Source organism: Hemiscyllium ocellatum, chromosome 16 (genome assembly GCF_020745735.1).
Source record: "Hemiscyllium ocellatum isolate sHemOce1 chromosome 16, sHemOce1.pat.X.cur, whole genome shotgun sequence".
Taxonomy (NCBI): Eukaryota; Metazoa; Chordata; class Chondrichthyes; order Orectolobiformes; family Hemiscylliidae; genus Hemiscyllium; species Hemiscyllium ocellatum.
In genome coordinates, this window is record NC_083416.1 from 74,144,318 (window position 1) to 74,170,180 (window position 25,863).

Consider the following 25,863-nt stretch of genomic DNA (forward strand, 5'->3'; position numbering starts at 1 on the left):
AGTTTCTGGAGATCAGAGTCAAAGAGTGTGATGCTGGAAAAGCACAGCTGTCAGGCAGCATCCCAGGAGCAAGAGAAACCACCAACTCCCACAGGTACCTGTACTATACCTCCTCCCACTCTGCCTCCTGTAAAAAACATTATCCCTGATTTCCAATTCCTCCACCACACCTGCTTCCAGAAGGACCAATCCACCACAGAACACACCAGATGGCTTCCTTTTTTCAAAGGTCATAAATTTCCCTCCCACGTGGTGATGATACCCTCAAGTGTACCTCATCTACTTTCCGCACCTCCATCCTCAAACCCCACCTCTCCAACCGCAACAAGGACAAAAAAACCCCAGTCCTCACCTTCCATCTCACCAACCTCTGCATACATTGCATTATCCTCTCCAGTTTCCACTACCTACAAACGGGCTCGACCACCAAGAATATATTTCCCTCCCCACCCCTATCTGCATTCCATAAAGACGATTCCCTCAGCGACTCCCTTGTTAGGTCCATGCCCTCCCCTCCTGACACCTTCCTCTGCCACTTCAAGAATGGAAAACCTGCATCCATACCTATCCCCTCACCACCATCCAAGGCCCCAAAGGAGCTTTCCACATCTGTCAGATTTCCCTGTACTTTCACAAACATCATCCACTGTATTCATTGCTCCTGATGTGGTCTCCTCTACATTGGGGAAACAAGACGCCTACTTACAAAATGCTTCAGAGAACATCTCTAGGACACACGCACCAAACAACCCCACTGGCCTGTGGCCGAACACTTTAACCGCCCCCCGCCACTCCACCAAGGACACGCAGGTCCTGGGCTTCCTCCACCGCCAAACCCTTACCACCCAATGTTTGGAGGAACAACGCCACACCTTCCACCTTGGGACCCTCCAACCACATGGGATCAATATGGATTTCACCAGTTTCCTCATTTTCCCTCCCCCCATCTTATCCCAGATGCAACCTTCAAAGCGGCACTGCCCTCTTGACCTGGCTACCTTCCTTTCCACCTATCTACTCCACCCTTCTCTCCAACCGATCACCTTCACCCCCCCAACTTCATCATCTATCTAACACATTCTCAGCTTCACCACCCACTGCCCCACTCTTTCCCATTTATCTCAGCCCCCTTGGGCCCCTCTCTCATTCCTGATGAAGGGCTTATGCTCGAAACGTCGATTCTTCTGCTTCTCAGGTGCTGCCTGGCCAGCTGTGCTTTTCCAGCACCACACACTTTGACATCAATTGCTCATACACTAAGCCAGTAAGAGTTTAGGATGTCTTTGATCAAAGTTACTTGACAACAATGTGGATAGATAGTAAACAGCTGCTTTTATTAAGCGTCATTTCCTTTGCACTTATGATGGTAAACTTAAACACTATAAACTTGCAAGATCATATTTGTATCTGGACTAACTCTTGTAACGAAGGACTAGTAAACATTAGATTGGCTCTTTTAAAGTTAGTCTGTAATTGTAATTGATTTAGAATGAAGATAAATGTACCCAAAGTCTTAAACCAGATAATTAGCAGTGTATTCTTAGTCAAGTGCAGATATACTCAACCAATACCTTTGTTTTAAGTAACTCATTGGCTTTGTGGAGATCAGCAAGTTGTCTTTCTAGGGAAGCAATATTTGATGTCAGCGATGTTTTTTCTCTCATAACTGCAGTTAGTTTACTTTCGATCTTCTTCAGCTCCTCTTCTAAGGTCTGAAGTCTTTTGTCCTGTTCTCCACGCTGTTGCAGCAGGCAACGGATCTACAATTGTATATTAATTTTATGTAAATAATTTCCAAAATGAAAGGATATTATATAAATGTTAGTCTTCACTAATGCACTTCACTGCATTTCATAAAATACTTTTCAACATTTATCATGTACAGATTATAAATGCTCTATCATTGACTGATGATATCAAAAACTGAAGGACCAAAGGATAGAAAGGATCTGATGATAATTACAGGAATTTCATACATACTATTTACTGAATGAAAATTTAATTTTTGAATTAACCATGTCAATGCAGAGGCCCAAGGTTCAAACCTTTTGGAAGAAGGGATCAAAGTAAAGTGGGGGAAGAAAAATATCTTAATACTACAACTGGCAAGAACAAAGATAGTATTGTGAATGGGTTGATCTAGTTTAGAATAAATTGAAACTCCTTAGTCAGGCTTTTCTCCAACATGAGGGAAACTAAATATCGCCCCATCACATTCAAAGTCATTGCAATCACTATCAAAATCCATTTACAACTGAACAGAACCAACATCTAAGTAATGTAGCTACAAGATCTGATTGGAGGCAAAGAATTTTGCAGCAGGCATACTCATTTTAACTTCAAAAGGCCTGTCTAGCACCTGTAAGAAACAAATCAGGGGTAAGATGGAACACTTTCCACTTGTCTGAAACAGTACAGCTCCAACAATCCTCAAAGGCTAACACCATCCAGATCAAAGCAATCCACCTTGACAAATTAGCAGGCGCTCCTGCAAGTTCCCTTCAAAGCCAAATATCACTCTGACATGAAGCTACATCTCAGTTCCTTAGTGTTGCTGGATTAAACGTTAGTGCTTAACAACACTTAGGTATACCTACACCACAATGACTGTGATAGTTCAAGGAAACAGCTCACTACCAGCTCCTCAGGGTCAATTAGGATGGGCAATAAATGCTGGTCTTGCCGGCAATGCTGAAGTCCTATTTTTTTCAAAAAAGAACCTTTATCTGTGGCAAGATCAACTCCACCTACTTGAGAAGCACTTGAATACCATCCTCATTTCTTTCCTCACCCCCAAATGAGCACCCACAGCTTTTACCTCCTTGGCCAAAAGGTAAATAATTCCATTCAGAGAGAACAACTGGCCCTGGAAAATTGTGAAACCCTCTAACTCAGTATCAATTGCTTAGACAGCCTCGATCTCTTCTATCCTTGATTAGCACAAAATCTCACCCTAATTCTATGCATCTGTGTTGTTAACCTTTCACCTCTTTCCTGCTTTACCTGAATATAGCATGCGATCCCTGTGTAACATAAGGGGTTTATTTCCCCCCTGTCTAGTATTGCTATGATATTAATTGTGGGAATCATCTGAAAGATCAAGGAACTCCATTATTTTTGTTGCTACTATTCCCATTTCTGAATGTTACTTTTTACATAATAGCAAAAATAGATGCCAGGTTTTTTTGTCTACTTGCCTCTTGCTCCAACATTTTCTGCTTTTTAAGCTCCAAAGCAGAAGTAGCATCCTTCTGGGCATTGTTCTAAAGGCAATTCAGACAAGAAACACTCCCATTAAAAATCAACAAAATGTCACATTTAAGAATAATATGAACAGGCACATCTATAGAAAGTGCTGCGTTGTTGCACAAAATGCTGCCATTACCAGCAATCTTCAGCTTGTAAGTGAATTGTGGAAATCAAATTTGTTATGATTCTGAGGTCTGAATTTGATTACAGTAAACAACAGGAGCCTCAGACCAGCCAAGACTAACACTTTGACAGTATTCTCGCCTGGAACAGGCACAATTATTTTTTGCGCTACAGACCGCTACAAGTTACATTACTAAATCTTTGGCTTTCAAGAAAATAAATAATTTTCACCATAGCAAGTTTTGAGAAGATTTGTAACTCAGGTTGAGGTTTTGGATGTAGGTTTGCTCGCTGAGCAGGAAGAAAGACACGCACGAGAATTCCTAAAAGTATAGTATTCCAACCGGAACTCTATCAACAAACACATCGAGTTAGATTCCATCTACCACCCCAAGAAAAGGAACAGGAAGTGACACTGCCACAGGAAATAACATCACCAACCCAAAGAAACCCAACCATAAATAGAAAGCAGGAATTTTCAGCATTGCTTCGCCTGAGGCCCACTGAAGATGTTACCTAGTAGGGTAACAAAATGTCTGGAAATGAACCTTCCTGCTCAACGAGCAAACCTACATCCGATTTTCACCATTTTTATTTATTCAGTGGCAATCTAACTAGGTGTTAACTGTTGGTACAGGTTTACTTCCCTCTTACTATATCTGTTCTGAGTTATTTGACTCGCTGAGCCAAAATAAATAAGAACGAACCAAATAAGAGCTCCTATGGACAGCAATCTCTCTTTAAACTTCTTTATCAGAGGTGTAACCCATACAGCCTGCTCCACAATTCAATAAGAACATGGCAGAATCTGTTCATTTTTCTGTATAGTTTCTTTTCACGGTAGTATTGTTACTAGTTTTCTAGTCTGGATTTAAGGGACTACTTTTTCACTAGCATAGATTGTCAAGGGCACAAATTAGTAGTACTGGCCTGCACTGACCAATGAACATCCGTGCACAGTGAAAACCAGCTCCACAAGGCAAGATTCATCAAGCCAGCAGAGATGGAGTTACTGATGATGCACACTCCCCAATATAAGCACCTTTAGTACCAGCAAATACGTAAAGCATTTAATAACAAAAGCAACAATCATTTTTTTAAAATGTCCATCTTGTCTACAATTATTACAAAAACTTAATCATGTCTACAAGTGTCAAACAGTACTAGAGTTGAAATCTATCCCATTCAGAACCAAATAATTTTTTTTAAATGCATTTTTAAATAATTTAACTAGTTTTACTAACTGCTCCAAAATTGAGATTCTTCCGTGAACTTGGTGATATCAGACCCTTCTCAGTTTCAACAACTACTTGAGGGTTTCCTGTATCTGAAAGAAAAAATAATGCATTGCACATCCACTGTATCAGCAAGTTTTGGCAACATAGACTACAACAACATTTTTTCATTTTAACAATTGTCAGCAATTTATCACTCATTCCTCACCCCCAGTATACACAGCTGCCTACCGCAGACTGAATAGGGAGGACACACCTCAACTCTCACATCAGTCCAGCTCACACATCACAGTTCCATACTTGTTAATTATACCAATTACTTTGGCATGGTAAGTCAACATCGCTGCTATGGTTTTCATACAGAATTTAATTGTATAAGAACATATCAGGTTGCATTCCTATTTTAAATTACTACATACATTTCTGGAATTGCAGAATTCTATATAGTACTCTGCAATTATTTTGAATATAGTTACAGTTATTAAGAATCACCATAACAGCAGCTTGTGAATTGAAAATCATTTAGATTCACCCATGGTCAAAACAACATAGTTGACATTGAAATGAAAATATACAAAGATACAGAGCGTGCTGTATCATATACTTGATTAGAAACTTTCTGCTGAAGTGATTGCTGTCATTAAGTAGTGATTTTTGTAATGATTTAGGTATTTGTATTTGATTTAGGCTAGCTATAAACGAGGTTCTATTTCCACTATGTGTTTATCACCTATCTTAGTCGGATAATTCCAGCTATTGCTAGAGCAGTTATCATTAACACTCCATTGTTCCTATGTTTAAGGCAGCAAGTTTCAAACTTTAAGCAATTACAGAACAATGACCACTCCCCTACATCAGAAAAAGCCTGAACTCTCAGAAAGAGTACACCTACCTTTTTGCTTTTTAAATCTGTGCGCTTTTTCAAAAGATACAGGACCCTTGGAACCCTCCACCTCTTTAATATCATAATGGCCTGGTGCAGGGGCACAGCCTAAAACAGGAAAGCAATTCAACAATGACTGAAATGAGTGCATTTTTACAACTGTAAAGTAATTTAAAGTCAGCACTATTACAGCACAGAAATATTTTCATTTTTAAACAAGACAGATTAGACTACAGATGAAGTGTTGCCTGCAGCACCAGTCACAGGATTATAGGTCACAGACCTGGAAAGGCAACGCCATATGCGATGAAATCCTCCTGTTATATCCATGTACTCAGCACAACAGAACTCACAGTTGTTAGCTGGTGTTTACGTTCATTTCTACCCAGTCACAGCAGTAGCACTTATTGCAAGGTTTTAAACAGGTCAGGAACATACACAAAAAAAAAAGGCAGGAGGAAAAACCATCACATCAGACTTTAAAAAAAGAACAGCTTATGGCAGAAAGAGAGACAAACTCCATTGCAGCTGTGTGGCAGTTAGCTGTACTTCTGGGAAGGCAGCCGAACAACAGATTCTGCGTATAGGAGCAGCTGAACAGCTCAGGTGCTACCAGGGCTAAGGAATCTGAAGCAGTTGTAAGCAGGTTAGCTGTTAGTTCAAGAGACAAAAACCAAAGGTAAGCAAACTGTGAGACAGAGACAGAGAGATGTCTACTCCATATTAGTGCTTATTTTTAACTGTACTGCAGGGAATACGTCAAGTTGGGGACCCAGCAGTTATATAGCTCTGTGTAGCTTGGGTTCAGTGAAATCCTAAAGAGAGCAAAATTCCACGCAGGCATGAGCTGTAATTTCTGATTGGGGAACTGAACTACACGGAGTCTGTTTAGGAAACTCAGGCAAATGCTGGTGATAAGTTGGAGTTGTGCTGGAGGACAGATTTGGAGCAAAAGAAATCATGAACCCAGGACAGGAGAATGATCAATAGGAGCAGTCTTTGAGGCAGCCACGACAGAATGGTTCTTGAGATGGAATTTCAGGCCAGATCAGTTTTGATCACACTGGCAATTTGATGTGTGTGTGGGGGTGTTTCACCACATTCATTTACATCTCTTTTACCACATATTAATTATGGGTATTAAGAACTAAATTCGGTGTGTGTTACAGGTGGTATGACTTTGCTCACTTGTGTAATAACATTGTTATTTGTTCATAACCATGGAATCTTGTGGTTTTGTTCTCTTAGGAAGTCCTCTGCATGTCAGCCTTTGTAAAGTTTTAACAGAAAAGTTATGATCCTAACTAGGTCATAACAATTTGATGTCTCAACCAGGATCATAAAATTGGCAGTTAGGCTTAGTGACATGATTTGGGGGCTGTTCCAGGAACATAAGATAAAAGGAATGTATACAATGTACATCAAATGCTGTCACCCGTCTCCTGGTCACAATCCCATGCACTGTGCCCATTAAATTAACTACTCATCCCTTGTACTTCCAGAAGACGCCAGCCAAATGTTACTATTTTTGGCAAATGGCCAGAAAATATTGTTGTGCGCAAGTACTAAGTAATAATCAACTCCAAAATAATCCCCAACTGTCTACTGCCTGTAAGAGTTCCACCTATTTATCTTTTAGACTATGGACCGAAAATGAGAAAACATGCACTCTGCTTTAAAATGGCAGAAATGTACAATGAGTTATTTGCAGCTTTGGAAAAACAAGTGAAGCTGACCGATACATGTGCTACAACGTTACTTTTAGGAACACTAGATAAAGCAGTGCTACCAATGTGTTCAAGGCAACTCTGCCCAGACAGACAATCGCATGATTGATTTTTCAATTGACATAATTTATGATAGATCACCAGAACCTTGGCAGAGCAAAAAGCTTCTGACTGATCAGGTTGCAATTTAACAGATCCTTAGGGGTAATGAACACAAGACATCAAAGGTTGCCCTAAGCTTGCAACAACAACATCTGCGTGCTTTATTGCTCTGGAAAGTTGCACCCTCAAAGTTCCTCAGAGAGGAACTACAATGACAGTTGACAAAATGAAGAACACCGAATTACACAGGAATAAGACACACTTGAGTCCAGCCAAAAAACCAGTGAACTTCAAACTGATCATTGCGATGCAGATAACTTCAGGACATCATCAAAACAATCAAAAGTCTCGTGAAGCCAACTCATCCAATTTTGAGATTTTGGACCTATGATCCAGAGCTATGTTCCTGATTTTTTTTTCCTCTCCACCTGATAATGTGTGTCTTGCCTGTTTCACTGTGCACCAGTGTGTGAACTTGGGTGGAATTTTAACAGAGATAAAGATTAAGTTACATAAATTATAAATCCAGATAGCAATTCAGCTGGCTGACTTTTTGCCACTGTCATGAATAGTTTTAGTTCAATAAATCATTTTCTTGTTAATCTAAAAAAAACCCAGTACGCAAAATCTTTCAACATGAATTATAGTTTAGATTAGATTAGATTACTTATAGTGCAGAAACAGACCCTTCGGCCCAACAAGTCCACACTGACCTGCCGAAATGCAACCCACCCAGACCCATTCCCCTACATTTACCCCTTCACCTAACACTACAGGCAATTTAGCATGGCCAATTCACCTGACCTGCACATCTTTGGACTGTGGGAGGAAACCGGAGCACCCGGAGGAAACCCACGCAGACACGGGGAGAATGTACAAACTCCACACAGACAGTCTATAGTTAAATAGAATTGGGCAATTCAGGGCTTTGATCAGATTTGTGACAACTTAGGAAAGAAGGATCTGAATTACAATGCAATATCCCCAGTGAGGGGCGACACACCACAATTCGCATATGTCCAACCTTCAACTTCTTGACATGACTGTATGTTCAATTCAAACAGCACCGTCAACATCGTCTTAAGTACGAATACACAAAATATTTTTGCGCCTAATCTCAATCCTCCCCAGTGACTTTCTTAAATGAAGATAATTAAAATCTCTCTGACCAAAGTTTGGGTTACTGCTACAAAATTATCCACTTGAGACTTACTGTTTTGCATTTCTCTTTCTGGAGAAATCACTTTACAAAAAATTATTATTTGAATATGGATGGTGGTTAAAGGCTGTAAACTAGCCATACTCTGTTGCTGTTTCTTGTGTCAGCACAGGAAGTGCTATAAAGAATTCTTTCAATCCAATTCAGAGGGATAGAGGGTTAACAACTCAAGGCATGGAGGGCTCCTTCTGGCCAAGAAGAGTAAGGCACATCTCGCAGCTCAATAGTGGTCATGATTTGAAGGTTCCGGTGTTGGACTGAGGTATACACATTAAAAATCACAACACCAGGTTATAGTCCAACAGGTTTATTTAGAAGCACTAGCTTTCGGTGCGCTGCTCCGTCATCAGGTGGTTTTTGAGTACAAGATAAGAGACAATTTATAGCAAAAATTTAGTGTGATGCAACTGATATTACATATTTAAGAAGACATGGATTGTTTGTTAAGTCACTCATCTTTTAGAATGACCATGATGGTTTCAGTTCTTTCATATGTAAATCCCAGAACTTTTTTTGAAAAAGTTACATTCTCAAGTGAACTTTAACAATAGGTGCCATGCCACATCAGATAATGCATTGAAGATGTGAGGTGCCCTGTGCGAGGCTGTCTGTGTCCCAATGTTCAGACTGATTCTATTTGTTTACAGATTGAATTACAGATCATGCAGTTTTTGAGCAAAATCAAATGTAATTCTGCAAGTACAAACCCCATCCCATAAACGTGTGTGTGCATGCGTGAGAGAGAGCGAGAGAGCGCACGAGAGAGAGCGCGAGACAGCGAGAGAGAACGCGTGAGAAAGAGTGAGAACGAGAGAGAGCGCGTGAGAGCGCACGAAAGCGCAAGAACGAGTGCGAGAGGGAGAGCGCAAGCGGGAGAGCGAGAGCGAGCAGGAGAGCGAGAGAGAGCACCCGAGAGAGCGAGAGCGCGCGAGAAAGAGCGAAAGCGAGAGAGCGCGCGCAATAGAGTGCACACGAGAGGGAGCACAAGAGTCCGCGTGAGAAAGAGTGAGAGCGAGCGCGAGAAATTGCGAGCGGGAGAGAGCGAGAACACGCAAGAGACAGCGAGAGAGATAGCGAGAGCACGAGCAAGAGGGGGCGCGAGAGCGAGAGCGCGTGAGGGGGCAGGCGCGCGAGTGCGAGAGAGAGACCGAGAGAGAGAGCGCGCGAGGGGGCAGGCGCTCGAGAAAGAGAGAGCGCAAGGGGGCAGGCGCTCGAGAAAGAGAGAGCGCGAGGGGGCAGGCATGGGCGAGAGAGAGAGCGCGAGGGGGGAGGCGCGCGCGAGAGCAAGAGAGCGCATGCGCGAGAGAGAGAGAGAGAGATCGCGGGCGAGAGCGGGAGCGAGGAGACGCATGGGCGAGAGCGGGAGCGAGAGCGCGCGAGAGAGAGCGAGCGAGGGGGCGCGCGCGAGAGAGAGCGAGCGAGGGGGCGCGAGCGAGGGAGAGCGAGCGAGGGGGCGCGAGCGAGGGGGCGCGAGCGAGGGAGAGCGAGCGAGGGGGCGCGCGCGAGAGAGCGCGAGCGAGGGGGCGCGCGCGAGGGAGAGCGCGAGCGAGGGGGCGCGAGCGAGGGAGAGCGCGAGCGAGGGGGCGCGAGCGAGGGGGCGCGCGAGAGAGAGAGCGCGAGCGAGGGGGCGCGCGAGAGAGAGAGCGCGAGCGAGGGGGCGCGCGAGAGAGAGAGCGCGAGCGAGGGGGCGCGCGAGAGAGAGAGCGCGAGCGAGGGGGCGCGCGAGAGAGAGAGCGCGAGCGAGGGGGCGCGCGAGAGAGAGAGCGCGAGCGAGGGGGCGCGCGAGAGAGAGAGCCCGAGCGAGGGGGCGCGCGCGAGAGAGAGAGCCCGAGCGAGGGGGCGCGCGCGAGAGAGAGAGCCCGAGCGAGGGGGCGCGCGCGAGAGAGAGCGCGAGCGAGGGGGCGCGCGCGAGAGAGAGCGCGAGCGAGGGGGCGCGCGCGAGAGAGAGCCCGAGCGAGGGGGCGCGCGCGAGAGAGAGCGCGAGCGAGGGGGCGCGCGAGAGAGAGAGCGAGCGAGCGAGGGGGCGCGCGAGAGAGAGAGCGAGCGAGCGAGGGGGCGCGCGAGAGAGAGAGCGAGCGAGCGAGGGGGCGCGCGCGCGCGAGAGAGAGAGAGAGAGAGAGAGTGAAACAGAGCGCGAGGGGTCGCGAGGGCGCGCGCGCGAGAGAGAGCGAGCGAGCGAGGGGGCGCGCGCGCGACAGAGCGAGCGAGCGAGGGGGCGCGCGCGCGAGAGAGCGAGCGAGCGAGGGGGCGCGCGCGCGAGAGAGCGCGAGCGAGGGGGCGCGCGAGAGAGAGAGCGAGCGAGCGAGGGGGCGCGCGAGAGAGAGAGCGAGCGAGCGAGGGGGCGCGCGAGAGAGAGAGCGAGCGAGCGAGGGGGCGCGCGCGCGCGAGAGAGAGAGAGAGAGAGAGAGAGAGAGAGTGAAACAGAGCGCGAGGGGTCGCGAGGGCGCGCGCGCGAGAGAGAGCGAGCGCGCGCGGGGGCGCGCGCGCGAGAGAGCGAGCGAGCGAGGGGGCGCGCGCGCGAGAGAGCGAGCGAGCGAGGGGGCGCGCGCGCGAGAGAGAGAGCGAGCGAGGGGGCGCGCGCGCGAGAGAGAGAGCGAGCGAGGGTGCGCGCGCGCGAGAGAGAGAGCGAGCGAGGGGGCGCGCGCGCGAGAGAGAGAGCGAGCGAGGGGGCGCGCGCGCGAGAGAGAGAGCGAGCGAGGGGGCGCGCGCGCGAGAGAGAGAGCGAGCGGGCGCGCGCGCGAGAGAGAGAGCGAGGGGGCGCGCGCGCGAGAGAGAGAGCGAGGGGGCGCGCGCGCGAGAGAGAGAGCGAGGGGGCGCGCGCGCGAGAGAGAGAGCGAGGGGGCGCGCGCGCGAGAGAGAGAGCGAGGGGGCGCGCGCGCGCGAGAGAGCGAGCGAGGGGGCGATCGCGCGCGAGAGAGCGAGCGAGGGGGCGCGCGCGAGAGAGAGCGAGCGAGGGGGCGCGCGCGAGAGAGAGCGAGCGAGGGGGCGCGCGCGAGAGAGAGCGAGCGAGGGGGCGCGCGCGAGAGAGAGCGCGAGCGAGGGGGCGCGCGCGAGAGAGAGCGCGAGCGAGGGGGCGCGCGCGAGAGAGAGCGCGAGCGAGGGGGCGCGCGCGAGAGAGAGCGCGAGCGAGGGGGCGCGCGCGAGAGAGAGCGCGAGCGAGGGGGCGCGCGCGAGAGAGAGCGCAAGCGAGGGGGCGCGCGCGAGAGAGAGCGCGAGCGAGGGGGCGTGCGCGAGAGAGAGCGCGAGCGAGGGGGCGCGCGCGAGAGAGCGCGCGAGCGAGGGGGCGCGCGCGAGAGAGAGCGCGAGCGAGGGGGCGCGCGCGAGAGAGAGCGCGAGCGAGGGGGCGCGCTCGAGAGAGCGCGAGCGAGGGGGCGCGCGCGAGAGAGAGCGCGAGCGAGGGGGCGCGCGAGAGAGAGCGCGAGCGAGGGGGCGCGCGAGAGAGAGCGCGAGCGAGGGGGCGCGCGAGAGAGAGCGCGCGAGCGAGGGGGCGCGCGAGAGAGAGAGCGCGAGCGAGGGGGCGCGCGAGAGAGAGAGCGCGAGCGAGGGGGCGCGCGAGAGAGAGAGCGCGAGCGAGGGGGCGCGCTAGAGAGAGAGCGCGAGCGAGGGAGCGCGCGAGAGAGAGAGCGCGAGCGAGGGGGCGCGCGAGAGAGAGAGCGCGAGCGAGGGGGCGCGCGAGAGAGAGAGCGCGAGCGAGGGGCGCGCGAGAGAGAGAGCGCGAGCGAGGGGGCGCGAGAGAGAGAGAGCGCGAGCGAGGGGGCGCGCGAGAGAGAGAGCGAGAGCGAGGGGGCGCGCGAGAGAGAGAGCGAGCGAGGGGGCGCGCGAGAGAGAGAGCGAGCGAGGGGGCGCGCGAGAGAGAGAGCGAGCGAGGGGGCGCGCGAGAGAGAGAGCGAGCGAGGGGGCGCGCGGGCTAGAGCGAGCATGCGAGAGAGTGCACGAGAGAGAGAGGGCGGGCGATAGAGTGTGCGCGAGAGAGCGTGCGAGAGAGAGAGCGAGAGAGCGTGCAAGAGAGAGAACGCGCGAGAGAGAAAACGCGAGAGAGAAAACGCGAGAGAGAAAACGCGAGAGAGCGCGAGAAAACGAGAGCGTGCGAGCGATAAATTGTGCGGGAGAGAACGCGTGAGACAGCGAGAGCAAGAGTGCGAGCGAGAACGTGAGAGAGTGCGAGCAGGAGAGACAGCGAGAGATAGAGCGCGCGAGAGATAGAGCGCGCGAGAGATAGAGCGCGCGAGAGATAGAGCGCGCGAGAGATAGAGCACAAGAAAGCGCGAGAGAGAGAGAGCACAGGAGGGCGTAAGAGAGCAGGAGCGCAGAAGCGCGCGAAAAAGAGCGAGAGCCAGAGAGCGGGCGAGAGGGAGCGCGAGGGCGAGAGGGAGCGCGAGGGAGAGCGAGCGATATAGTGCGCAGGAGAGAACGCGCGAGACAGCGAGAGCAAGAGCGCGAACAAGAACGTGAGAGAGCGAGAGCGCAAGAGAGCATGAGTGCAAGCGAGAATGTGAGAGAACAAGAGTGCAAGCAAGAACGTGAGAAAGAGTGCAAGAGAGAGCGAGCAGGAGAGACAGCGAGAGAGAGCGCAAGAGAGCGCGAGCGGGAGAGCAAGCGAGAGAGAGCGCAAGAAAGAGAGTGCGAGAGAGAGAGAGCGAGAGAGAGAGCGGGAGCGCAGAAGCACGCGAGAAAGAGCGAGAGCGCGTGCGATAAAGTGCACACGAGAGTGAGCACAAGAGTGCGCGCGAGAAAGGGCGAGAGCCAGAGCGCGGGCGAGAGGGAGCGCAAGAGGGAGCGAGAGAGCACGCGTGAGAGAGCGCGAGCAAAAGTACAAGAGAGAGAGCGGGAGAGAGAGCGAGAGAGATAGTGAAAGCACGAGCGGGAGAGCGCGGGGGGGGGCGAGAGAGAGAGGGGGGTGAGAGAGAGAGAGAAAGGGCAGGAAGGAAGGGGCGGGGCAGAGGGGACACGAGAGCGATGGAGAGAGCGCGAGAGAGATGGAGCATGAGCGAGGGTGAGAGCGAGCGCAATGGGGGACGAGAGCGAGCGCAATGGGGGACGAGAGCGAGCGCAAGGGGGGACGAGAGCGAGCGCAAGGGGGGACGAGAGCGCGAGCGAGGGGGCAGGAGCGCGGGCGAGAGCGCGAGCGAGGGGGCGCAAGAACGAGGGGGGCCGAGGGTGCGAGCGAGGGGGCGCGCGAGGGCGCGAGGGGGCGAGGGCGAGCGAGCGCGAGGGGGCGAGGGCGCGAGAGAGAGAGCGCGAGGGGGCGAGGGCGCGAGAGAGAGAGCGCGAGGGGGCGAGCGCGCGAGCGAGAGAGCGCGAGGGGGCGAGCGCGCGAGAGAGAGAGCGCGAGGGGGCGCGCGCGCGAGAGAGCGAGCGCGAGGGGGCAGGCGCTCGAGAAAGAGAGAGCGCGAGGGGGCAGGCGCTCGAGAAAGAGAGAGCGCGAGGGGGCAGGCATGGGCGAGAGAGAGAGCGCGAGGGGGGAGGCGCGTGCGAGAGCAAGAGAGCGCATGCGCGAGAGAGAGAGAGAGATCGCGGGCGAGAGCGGGAGCGAGGAGACGCATGGGCGAGAGCAGGAGCGAGCGAGGGGGCGCGCGCGAGAGGGAGCGAGCGAGGGGGCGCGCGCGAGAGGGAGCGAGCGAGGGGGCGCGCGCGAGAGGGAGCGAGCGAGGGGGCGCGCGCGAGAGGGAGCGAGCGAGGGGGCGCGCGCGAGAGGGAGCGAGCGAGGGGGCGCGCGCGAGAGGGAGCGAGCGAGGGGGCGCGCGCGAGAGGGAGCGAGCGAGGGGGCGCGCGCGAGAGGGAGCGAGCGAGGGGGCGCGCGCGAGAGGGAGCGAGCGAGGGGGCGCGCGCGAGAGGGAGCGAGCGAGGGGGCGCGCGCGAGAGGGAGCGAGCGAGGGGGCGCGCGCGAGAGGGAGCGAGCGAGGGGGCGCGCGCGAGAGGGAGCGAGCGAGGGGGCGCGCGCGAGAGGGAGCGAGCGAGGGGGCGCGCGCGAGAGAGAGCGAGCGAGGGGGCGCGCGCGAGAGAGAGCGAGCGAGGGGGCGCGCGCGAGAGAGAGCGAGCGAGGGGGCGCGCGCGAGAGAGAGCGAGCGAGGGGGCGCGCGCGAGAGAGAGCGAGCGAGGGGGCGCGCGCGAGCGAGGGGGCGCGCGCGAGAGAGCGCGCGCGAGCGAGGGGGCGCGCGCGAGAGAGAGCGCGAGCGAGGGGGCGCGCGCGAGAGAGAGCGCGAGCGAGGGGGCGCGCGCGAGAGAGAGCGCGAGCGAGGGGGCGCGCGCGAGAGAGAGCGCGAGCGAGGGGGCGCGCGCGAGAGAGAGCGCGAGCGAGGGGGCGCGCGCGAGAGAGAGCGCGAGCGAGGGGGCGCGCGCGAGAGAGAGCGCGAGCGAGGGGGCGCGCGCGAGAGAGAGCGCGAGCGAGGGGGCGCGCGCGAGAGAGAGCGCGAGCGAGGGGGCGCGCGCGAGAGAGAGCGCGAGCGAGGGGGCGCGCGCGAGAGAGAGCGCGAGCGAGGGGGCGCGCGCGAGAGAGAGCGCGAGCGAGGGGGCGCGCGCGAGAGAGAGCGCGAGCGAGGGGGCGCGCGCGAGAGAGCGCGCGAGCGAGGGGGCGCGCTCGAGAGAGAGCGCGAGCGAGGGGGCGCGCTCGAGAGAGAGCGCGAGCGAGGGGGCGCGCGCGAGAGAGAGCGCGAGCGAGGGGGCGCGCGCGAGAGAGAGCGCGAGCGAGGGGGCGCGCTCGAGAGAGAGCGCGAGCGAGGGGGCGCGCGAGAGAGAGCGCGAGCGAGGGGGCGCGCGAGAGAGAGAGCGCGAGCGAGGGGGCGCGCGAGAGAGAGAGCGCGAGCGAGGGGGCGCGCGAGAGAGAGAGCGCGAGCGAGGGGGCGCGCGAGAGAGAGAGCGCGAGCGAGGGGGCGCGCGAGAGAGAGAGCGCGAGCGAGGGGGCGCGCGAGAGAGAGAGCGCGAGCGAGGGGGCGCGCGAGAGAGAGAGCGCGAGCGAGGGGGCGCGCGAGAGAGAGAGCGCGAGCGAGGGGGCGCGCGAGAGAGAGAGCGCGAGCGAGGGGGCGCGCGAGAGAGAGAGCGCGAGCGAGGGGGCGCGAGAGAGAGAGAGCGCGAGCGAGGGGGCGCGCGAGAGAGAGAGCGAGAGCGAGGGGGGCGCGCGAGAGAGAGAGCGAGCGAGGGGGCGCGCGAGAGAGAGAGAGCGAGCGAGGGGGCGCGCGAGAGAGAGAGCGAGCGAGGGGGCGCGCGAGAGAGAGAGCGAGCGAGGGGGCGCGCGGGCTAGAGCGAGCATGCGAGAGAGTGCACGAGAGAGAGAGGGCGGGCGATAGAGTGTGCGCGAGAGAGCGTGCGAGAGAGAGAGCGAGAGAGCGTGCAAGAGAGAGAACGCGCGAGAGAGAAAACGCGAGAGAGAAAACGCGAGAGAGAAAACGCGAGAGAGAAAACGCGAGAGAGAAAACGCGAGAGAGCGCGAGAAAACGAGAGCGTGCGAGCGATAAATTGTGCGGGAGAGAACGCGTGAGACAGCGAGAGCAAGAGTGCGAGCGAGAACGTGAGAGAGTGCGAGCAGGAGAGACAGCGAGAGATAGAGCGCGCGAGAGATAGAGCGCGCGAGAGATAGAGCGCGCGAGAGATAGAGCGCGCGAGAGATAGAGCGCAAGAAAGCGCGAGAGAGAGAGAGCACAGGAGGGCGTAAGAGAGCAGGAGCGCAGAAGCGCGCGAAAAAGAGCGAGAGCCAGAGAGCGGGCGAGAGGGAACGCAAGAGGGAGCGCGAGGGCGAGAGGGAGCGCGAGGGAGAGCGAGCGATATAGTGCGCAGGAGAGAACGCGCGAGACAGCGAGAGCAAGAGCGCGAACAAGAACGTGAGAGAGCGAGAGCGCAAGAGAGCATGAGTGCAAGCGAGAATGTGAGAGAACAAGAGTGCGAGCAAGAACGTGAGAAAGAGTGCAAGAGAGAGCGAGCAGGAGAGACAGCGAGAGAGAGCGCAAGAGAGCGCGAGCGGGAGAGCAAGCGAGAGAGAGCGCAAGAATGAGAGTGCGAGAGAGAGAGAGCGAGAGAGAGAGCGGGAGCGCAGAAGCACGCGAGAAAGAGCGAGAGCGCGTGCGATAAAGTGCACACGAGAGTGAGCACAAGAGTGCGCGCGAGAAAGGGCGAGAGCCAGAGCGCGGGCGAGAGGGAGCGCAAGAGGGAGCGAGCGAGAGCGCGAGAGAGCACGCGTGAGAGAGCGCGAGCAAAAGTACAAGAGAGAGAGCGGGAGAGAGAGCGAGAGAGATAGTGAAAGCACGAGCGGGAGAGCGCGAGGGGGGGGGGGGCGAGAGAGAGAGGGGGGTGAGAGAGAGAGAGAAAGGGCAGGAAGGAAGGGGCGGGGCAGAGGGGACACGAGAGCGATGGAGAGAGCGCGAGAGAGATGGAGCATGAGCGAGGGTGAGAGCGAGCGCAATGGGGGACGAGAGCGAGCGCAAGGGGGGACGAGAGCGAGCGCAAGGGGGGACGAGAGCGCGAGCGAGGGGGCAGGAGCGCGGGCGAGAGCGCGAGCGAGGGGGCGCAAGAACGAGGGGGGCCGAGGGTGCGAGCGAGGGGGCGCGCGAGGGCGCGAGGGCGAGCGAGCGCGAGGGGGCGAGGGCGAGCGAGCGAGGGCGAGCGAGCGCGAGGGGGCGAGGGCGAGCGAGGAGGAGCGAGCGCGAGGGGGCGAGGGCGAGCGAGGGGGAGCGAGCGCGAGGGGGCGAGGGCGAGGGCGAGGGGGAGCGCGCGAGGGGGCGAGGGGGCGCGCGCGAGGGGGCGAGGGCGAGCGAGGGGGCGCGCGCGAGGGGGCGAGGGCGAGCGAGGGGGCGCGCGCGAGGGGGCGAGGGCGCGCGAGGGGGCGAGGGCGAGCGAGGGGGCGAGGGCGAGCGAGGGGGCGCGCGCGAGGGCGAGCGAGGGGGCGCGCGCGAGGGGGCGAGGGCGAGCGAGGGGGCGCGCGCGAGGGGGCGAGGGGGCGCGCGCGAGGGGGCGAGGGCGAGCGAGGGGGCGCGCGCGCGAGGGGGCGAGGGCGAGCGAGGGGGGCGCGCGCGAGGGGGCGAGGGCGAGCGAGGGGGCGCGCGCGAGGGGGCGAGGGCGAGCGAGGGGGCGCGCGCGAGGGGGCGAGGGCGAGCGAGGGGGCGCGCGCGAGGGGGCGAGGGCGAGCGAGGGGGGCGCGCGCGAGGGGGCGAGGGCGAGCGAGGGGGCGCGCGCGAGGGGGCGAGGGCGAGCGAGGGGGCGCGCGCGAGGGGGCGAGGGCGAGCGAGGGGGCGCGCGCGAGGGGGCGAGGGCGAGCGAGGGGGCGCGCGCGAGGGGGCGAGGGCGAGCGAGGGGGCGCGCGCGAGGGGGCGAGGGCGAGCGAGGGGGCGCGCGCGAGGGCGAGCGAGGGGGCGCGCGCGAGGGCGAGCGAGGGGGCGCGCGCGAGGGGGCGAGGGCGAGCGAGGGGGCGCGCGCGAGGGGGCGAGGGCGAGCGAGGGGGGCGCGCGCGAGGGGGCGAGGGCGAGCGAGGGGGCGCGCGCGAGGGGGCGAGGGCGAGCGAGGGGGCGCGCGCGAGGGGGCGAGGGCGAGCGAGGGGGCGCGCGCGAGGGGGCGAGGGCGAGCGAGGGGGCGCGCGCGAGGGGGCGAGGGCGAGCGAGGGGGCGCGCGCGAGGGGGGGAGGGCGAGCGAGGGGGCGCGCGCGAGGGGGCGAGGGCGAGCGAGGGGGGCGCGCGCGAGGGGGCGAGGGCGAGCGAGGGGGCGCGCGCGAGGGGGCGAGGGCGAGCGAGGGGGCGCGCGCGAGGGGGCGAGGGCGAGCGAGGGGGCGAGGGCGAGCGAGGGGGCGCGCGCGCGAGGGGGCAAGGGCGAGCGAGGGGGGCGCGTGCGAGGGGGCGAGGGCGAGCGAGGGGGCGCGCGCGAGGGGGCAAGGGCGCGCGAGGGGGCAAGGGCGCACGAGGGGGCAAGGGCGCACGAGGGGGCAAGGGCGAGCGAGGGGGCAAGGGCGAGCGAGGGGGCAAGGGCGAGGGCGAGCGAGGGGGCAAGAGAGAAAGGGTTGATATAGCTCTCCTACAGGAGACACAATTGTTGGATAAAGAACATTTGAAATTTCGACAGGATGGATTTGATCAGGCCTTTCTTTCTTCTTTTAGCTCAAAAAGCAGGGGAGTTGTTCTTCTTATTCAGAAGAATTTCCCTCTCAGAATCCTAAAACAGATAAAAGACGAATCTGGACGATATATTCTGATTAAAGCCCTTATAAATGGAGAGGAATATGGGATTTTAAATTTATATTGTCCCCCGGCACATCCTTTTAAATTTATAACGGAAGCCTTCTCAAAATTGATGCCTCTCGCTGCACGTCATACAATTAAAGTCTCCCCCTATAATTGTATTATGGATCCGGAAATAGATAGGATTCCCAAGAGTACTGCAGGAGTATCTCCCAGATCAAATTGGTGGATTTGAACAAAGAATTAGGATTAGTGGATGTATGGAGATATCTTCATCCACAGGGCAGAGATTTTTCTTTTTACTCCAATCCACATAAATGTCATACCAGAATTGATATGTTTTTTGCCCCCTCAATTTTTTAAAATTCCATATCATCCTGTAAAATAGGTAGTATAGCAATTTCCAATCACGCTGCTATATATATGGAAATCAAGGTGAGGAACAATGGGACATCCCCTCTGCCTTGGCGTATGGACCCCTTCCTGATGAAAGATAGTAAATTTGTAAAGCACTTCTCTAAAAAAAGTATTAAATTTTTGAGAAATTAATTTAGGTACAGCTAGCAACCCAATGATGTGGGAGACCATCAAAGCTTACCCATGAGGTTTGATCATCTCATACTCAGCGACCCAGAAAAAATTAAAGGGAGAACAACAGCGTCTGCTTGAAGCTCGCTTAAAACCAGCTGAAACAGCATATGCAGATAGACCTTCTATTATCAAATTGCAAAGGATTACGGCCCTTAGGACAGCTCGAAATACCACGCTTACCCAAAACGGCTAAGAGGGAAATATTATTTGCAAAACAAAGAAAAAAAAAAGGGCCTCAAACTATCACGTCTATCAAGGAAAGTACGGGTAAATATTTTGACTCATGATCATAAAAGGATTAACGCAATCTTTAGAAAATTTTATTCTGATTTATATAAGTTGCAGGATTGTGAAGACAGGACTAGGAGGATGCAATCATTTTTTAAAAATTTGACCTTTCCGGACCTAACTCCAGAACAGGTATCGGTCTTAAATGCTCCCCTAACAGTCCAAGAAATACTTGACGCAATCAGGCAACTTCAGAGCGGTAAGGCACCCGGCCCAGATGGCTTTCAAGCTGAATTCTATAAAGAATTTACAGGCAGATTGGTTGGTCCACTTATGGACATGTATAACTATGCATACAGTCAGGGCTGTCTCCCGCCTTCGTTGAAAGAGGCAAATATCTCTCTTATCCTTAAAAAAGGAAAGGACCCAGAAGATTGCACGTCATACAGACCAATATCCTTGCTAAATGTAGATTTTAAAATCCTTTCTAAACCATTAGCATGGAGACTAGAAAGAGTATTGCCACATATGATAAAGGACGATCAGATGGGCTTTATTGAGGGCCATAGATCATCCAATAATATTAGAAGGGTTTTGAATATGATTCAAGCCTGCCATCAGGGAAAAATACCAGGAGTAGTAGTCTCATTAGACGCGGAAAAAGCATTTGATAGGGTTGAATGGTCATATTTGTTTTACACATTGGAAAGGTTTGGCATTGGACAGGTGTTTACCAAATGGGTCTCAACATTGTATAGTGATCCCAAAGCAGTTGTGGTTACCAGTGGATTAGGCTTGGATAGCTTGTATGGATAGGAGCTGCCGTCAGGGATGTCCTCTCTCGCCATTGTTATTTACGCTAATAATTGAACCACTAGCAGAAGCTATACGGGCTGATCCTAATATAACGGCCCCGAGGATTGGTACAGGTAAACATAAAATTACCCTTTATGCAGATGATGTTCTTCTATTCCTCAGTAATCCCCTGATGTCCGCGCCTCGCTTAATCCAAGTTATTAATACATTCAGTGCATTCTCAAATCGGAGGCTATGCCAATGGGTGGTCTTGCTATGATACCCCACTTAGTGGACGGATCCCGCTTTCCCTTTCGGTGGTCCCTGGAGGGTTTCTTATATTTAGGCATTTTTATTGCCCCAGTATTTGGTCAGTTATACAAGGCTAACTTTGTGCATTTACTGGAAAGGATAAGGCAGGACCTCCAGCGATGAGGAGACCTTCCAATTTCCTGGCTGGATAGAATAGCACTAATTAAAATGAATGTCCTGCCCCGTCTCCTAAACCCTATGAGAATGCTTCCGGTGATGCTGCCGAGGCTGGCACTACATAAATTATATGGCTGGTTGGGTTCCTTTATCTGGAATCATAGACGACCCCTCATCAAGCTGAAGAAGCTACAGCTTCCACAGGCAAGGGGAGGATTGGACTTCCCAGATTTTAGGAAATATCAGTTAAGTTCCCTATTAAGTTACATAGCTGTTTGGGTCTTGTCTGACCCGCAATCAATCTGGCTGGACAGAGGCTTCTCAAGTAAAATGCCCACTTATTAACCTTTTATTTTCAGACAAGAGGAAAATCATTGTGGATCACTGTAAAAACCCTATAATACTAAACACAATTATAGCTTGGAATATAATGCGGCAAAATGAGGGCAACTCACACAAAACATCCCCCTACGCTCCGATAGTGGGAGCATGGGGATTTCAACCGGGGTTTACGGATGCCACTTTTAAACTCTGGAGATCCAGGGGTATCTCACGTTTAGAGGACCTATTTACAGAAGGGGTCCTGTTGTCTTTTGAACAGCTGCATCAGAACTTCAGATTACCTAATGGAGACCTCTTTCGATACTTCCAAATTTGAGATTATATACAGAAGAAGACTACGTTATTAGATAGTCTTTATAAATAAGATTGAGAATGTAGAGTGCTACGACCAATGGGGGTATCTTCCGTCAGTACTATTTATCATTTACTACATAATGAAGTATCGGGAGATATGGACAATCTGCTTAAAACATGGGATCAGGATTTAGGACTAGAAATCTCTATAGAAACGTGGAATGACATTTGGGAAAACACCAGATGTTTGTACTTGAGAGTTTTGTTTATTTTTGTAAACTTGTAAAAAAATGTTAAATTTCCAATAAAAATATGTGTTTGTTGATAGAGCTCCAGTTGGAATGCCATACTTCTAGGAATTCTCGTGAGTGTCTCTGTTTGGCTTATCCTAGGATGGATATGTTGTCCCAGTCAAAGTGGCATCCTTCTTCATCTGTATGCAAGGATATTATACAGATACTGTATACCTATACACTGGATTCAAAATGAACACGCACTCAAATGAACACAGTCCGCCGATTTCTCAGTAACAAACCCAACAAGCAAACAAAACATGTTCCAGAAACCCTCTCCTCTACATTAAAGACATCTCGGAAATGACTGCCAGACTACTCAGACCACTTGGCATCATGGTAGTTCACAAACCCACCAACAGCAGCTAATGAAAGACCCTATACACAAACAAAACTAATGTCATTTACAAAATACCTAGATAGAACTGCAACAAACACAACATTGGACATTACAGGCAGAAAACTGGCCACCAGGATATATGAACAACAACTAACCACAAAAAGACATGACCCACTCTCACGAGTATCCTTACATACAGATGTGGAAGGATACCACTTCGACTGGGACAGCACATCTATTCTAGGATAAGCCAAACAAGGCACACACGAGAATTCCTAGAAACATAGCATTCCAACCGGAACTCTATCAACAAACCCATTGACTTGGATCCCATTTACCACCAGAGAAAAGAACAGGAAATGATGTCATCAACCCAAGGAAACTTAAACACATCAATCGAAAGTGGGCTATGCCACCAACAATTCATCCAGAGGCTCAGTGATAACGTTACCTAGTATGGTGACTAAACATCTGGAAATGAACCTTCCAGCTCAGCGAGCAAACCTACATCCAGCTGTTCTGTATGTCCGGATGAAGAACTGGTTGTCAAAGGTGAAAAACGCCACGGTGGAGGATAAAGCAAATGAGTAGCAGGATGGAGTTTGGAAGAAGTTTGTGTTGAGTACTGACACTGTTGCTGCAATACAGTCATTGTGGGGATGCTGGTGTAGGGTCCTGAAACACCCATTGTGCAGAGGAATGTTCCCAGTTCGACTGGTTTCTGTAAGAAATCTGGAGTGCCTGAACAGAAGCTGGAGGTCCTCTGTACAATGGATTTAAAGATGCCTTCAACATAGCTAGAGGGGTTCTCACACAGGGTTCCCATTGCTTGATATGATGGGGCTACCTAATGTGTCAGCTTTGTGTGTCCTCAGAAGGCAGAAGAAGTCACCTACACAAGTAGTACATGGGATGAGGGTACACAGGAAACACTAAATCAATGCGTTTAGTTCACAGGTGTGCTTTTTGGTTGGAAGGGCCAGTAGTTACATGTAGCGTTCCTGGTTGTTCAGTTGTCAGTACACTTCCTTGCAGTAATTGGTTGTATTCTGAATGACAATGGTTCCTCCTTTATCGGCTGGTTTGACAACAATGTTGTGATTAGTTTTGAAGGCATGGATGGCGTTATGTTGTGATTGGGTGATGGTTTGCTCTACCTTGTAGGTGCGACTGATGAATCTGGCATTTATAGATTTCCTGACAGTTTGAGCATAAGCGGCCCTCCGGTGGAGTCCAAGTTGTCTCCTTCTTTGGTCACCCCTCTATAGGTCCCTGTGATGACTGTTCCGGTTCCTCGATGGGCTCATTGGGATTACTGCTGGCATCTTGAAAGAATTCAAAGTTTCTCATTCATCTGATGAATTCCTTTGTGTCTGCTGCAAGACCCATGGGGTCAATTTGGTGGTGGGGCAGAATTGAGACCCTTGCCAAGAACTTCAATCTCTTCCGGTTGAAGGGTGTGATCCGATAAGATGATAATTGACATCCCAGTGGTGATAACTTTTTCCACTGTAATGCCAGGGCAGGCTTGGCTACTGCTGGTGCTGATACTACATTTCTCCAGTTTCTTATTCTTTGTGTGCATGCACATGACGTAGTTTTGCTGCATTGCCTGTTTGCAAAGTCCCATAACTGTACTGCTGTATACTGAGTGTAGGCTGAGAGTGTAGACTCCATCTTAACTTCAAGGTTGAGGCACTTGCTGTACAGTTGGTGCAGATGATTGAGGAGTTTGCATGAGGTGTGGTAGCAATGTCTCTCCCCATAGTCAGTGTAGGTCGACCTGAGTGGGTTCATGATCCATAATCCTTACTGCAGAAACTGGATGCCTGTGTCGATATGTGCAATCGTGTTGGAGATCCTCTCCACTTTGCATCGGCAGTTAATAGTGTTGATGGTAGTCATGATTTGGAGGTGTTGGGAGTTGGACTGGGATGTACAAAGTTAAAAAAAAAAATCACAAACACCAGATTATAGTCCAACAGGTTTATTTGGAAGCACGAGCTTTCAGAGCTCTGCTTCATCTGCTGGTTGTGGAATGTAAGATCGTAAGACACAGAATGTATGGCAAAAGTTTACAGTGTGATGCAACTGAAATTACATATTGAAAAAGACCTGGATTGTTTGTTAAGTCTCTCATCTTTCAGAATGACCATGTTGGTTTCAGTTCTTTCATATGTAAATCCCAGAATTTTTTTAATTAAAAAGTTACATTCTCAAGGTGAACTTCAACAATAGATGCCATGTCACCTCAGATAATGCATTGAAGGTGTGAGGTGCCCTGTGTGAGGCTGTCTGTGTCCCAATGTTCAGATTTGGAGACACCAGAAGGAAGCTAGTGCTTCCAGATAAACTTTTGGACTATAACCTGGTGTTGTGTGATTTTTAACCAATGTTCAGACAGATTCTATTTCTTAAAGAGATTTACAGAAACTTACACAGAATCATGCAGTTTTTGAGTGAAATAAAAATGTAACTCTGAGTATAAAGTCACCCCACAAACGTGTGTGTGTGTGTGTGTGTGTGTGTGTGTTTGGGGGGGGGGGGGGGAGGTACGATAGACACAGACAGACAGACTCCCTTGGCTATGACAGGTGTAATGGGTAATGACGGTCGGGCTGTAAACGCTGACCCAGCCCGAGACTGCCCAGGCCCCATGGAGGTGGGAGCAGCTATCGGTGGCTCTCATCATACACAAGGCGCTCATCCCGCCGTGTCACCCACACAAACACACTCTGAAAGCTCCCGGAGATTAACTCACCCACTCTATCGTTGAAGCGTTTGAGCGGTGCTCTGGGGAACGACATGCCGCAGCCTGGAGCGCGACTCACTGCCTAACCGCCGGCCGTTTGAATGTGCCGTCACGTGACACTGCGCACCAATCAGAGGCCCAGCGGAAGCCAACGGCCGACCGCGCCGTCACGTGACCATTAGGAGAGGCGGTCTCTCTCGCTGTCACCATGGTAACTCACCCCCACTGTCAGGGAAACCCTCAGCTCCTGTCACCATGGTAACTCCCCTCCTTGTCACCATGGTAACCCTCCTCAGACCCAGCTTTACCGCCTCAGCCACGTCCTTCACGTGACCTTTTCCCCTCCATCCCCCAAGATTCTTTCAAACTCTGTCCTCACCATCCAAGCTCCCCACCTTCACACACCCCCTCCCTGAACACCCTTCCCCACACCCCTGACCCCCCCCCCCCCCCCCCCCGGTGTACCTCACCATCCCCTCCACACCCCGTCTCCCCGGTGTACCTCACCGTCCCCCCGGTGTACCTCACCATCCCCTCCACACCCCGTCCCCCCTGGTGTACCTCACCGTCCCCCCGGTGTACCTCACCGTCCCCTCCACACCCCGTCCCCCCTGGTGTACCTCACCGTCCCCCCGGTGTACCTCACCGTCCCCTCCACACCCCGTCCCCCCTGGTGTACCTCACCATCCCCCGATGTACCTCACCGTACACTCCACACCCCTGTCCCCCGGTGTACCTCACCGTCCCCCCAGTGTACCTCACCGTTCCCTCCACTCCCCCGTTCCCTCAGTACCTCACCATCCCCTCCACACCCCTGTCCCCCAGTGTACCTCACCATCCCCTCCACGCCCCCATCCCCCCGGTGTACCTCACCATCCCCCGATGTACCTCACTGTTCCCTCCACACCCCGTCCCCCCGGTGTACCTCACCGTCCCCCCCAGTGTACCTCACTGTCCCCTCCACACCCCTGTCCCCCCGGTGTACCTCACCGTCCTCCCCAGTGTACCTCACCGTCCCCCCGGTGTACCTCACCGTCCCCCCCCCCCAGTGTACCTCACCATCCTCTCCACACACCCGTCCCCCGGTGAACCTCACCGTCCCCTTCA

The 25,863-nt window shown here is 53.7% G+C and overlaps 1 protein-coding gene across 1 annotated transcript in view; it reads right to left on the bottom strand.

Moving 5' to 3' along the window:
• Positions 1 to 24,849, bottom strand: part of hmmr (hyaluronan-mediated motility receptor (RHAMM)) — a 63,718-nt gene extending 38,869 nt beyond the window's left edge. Inside the window, exons 1-5 of the mRNA XM_060836931.1 lie at positions 24,766 to 24,849; positions 5,500 to 5,598; positions 4,617 to 4,699; positions 3,198 to 3,263; positions 1,572 to 1,760 (exon numbers count right to left, since the gene is read on the bottom strand). Of these exons, the coding sequence (XP_060692914.1) occupies positions 1,572 to 1,760; positions 3,198 to 3,263; positions 4,617 to 4,699; positions 5,500 to 5,598; positions 24,766 to 24,811 (483 nt within the window). The 5' untranslated portion in view covers positions 24,812 to 24,849. The remainder of the gene's footprint in view (positions 1 to 1,571; positions 1,761 to 3,197; positions 3,264 to 4,616; positions 4,700 to 5,499; positions 5,599 to 24,765) is intronic.
• Between the last annotated feature and the right edge of the window lie 1,014 nt (positions 24,850 to 25,863).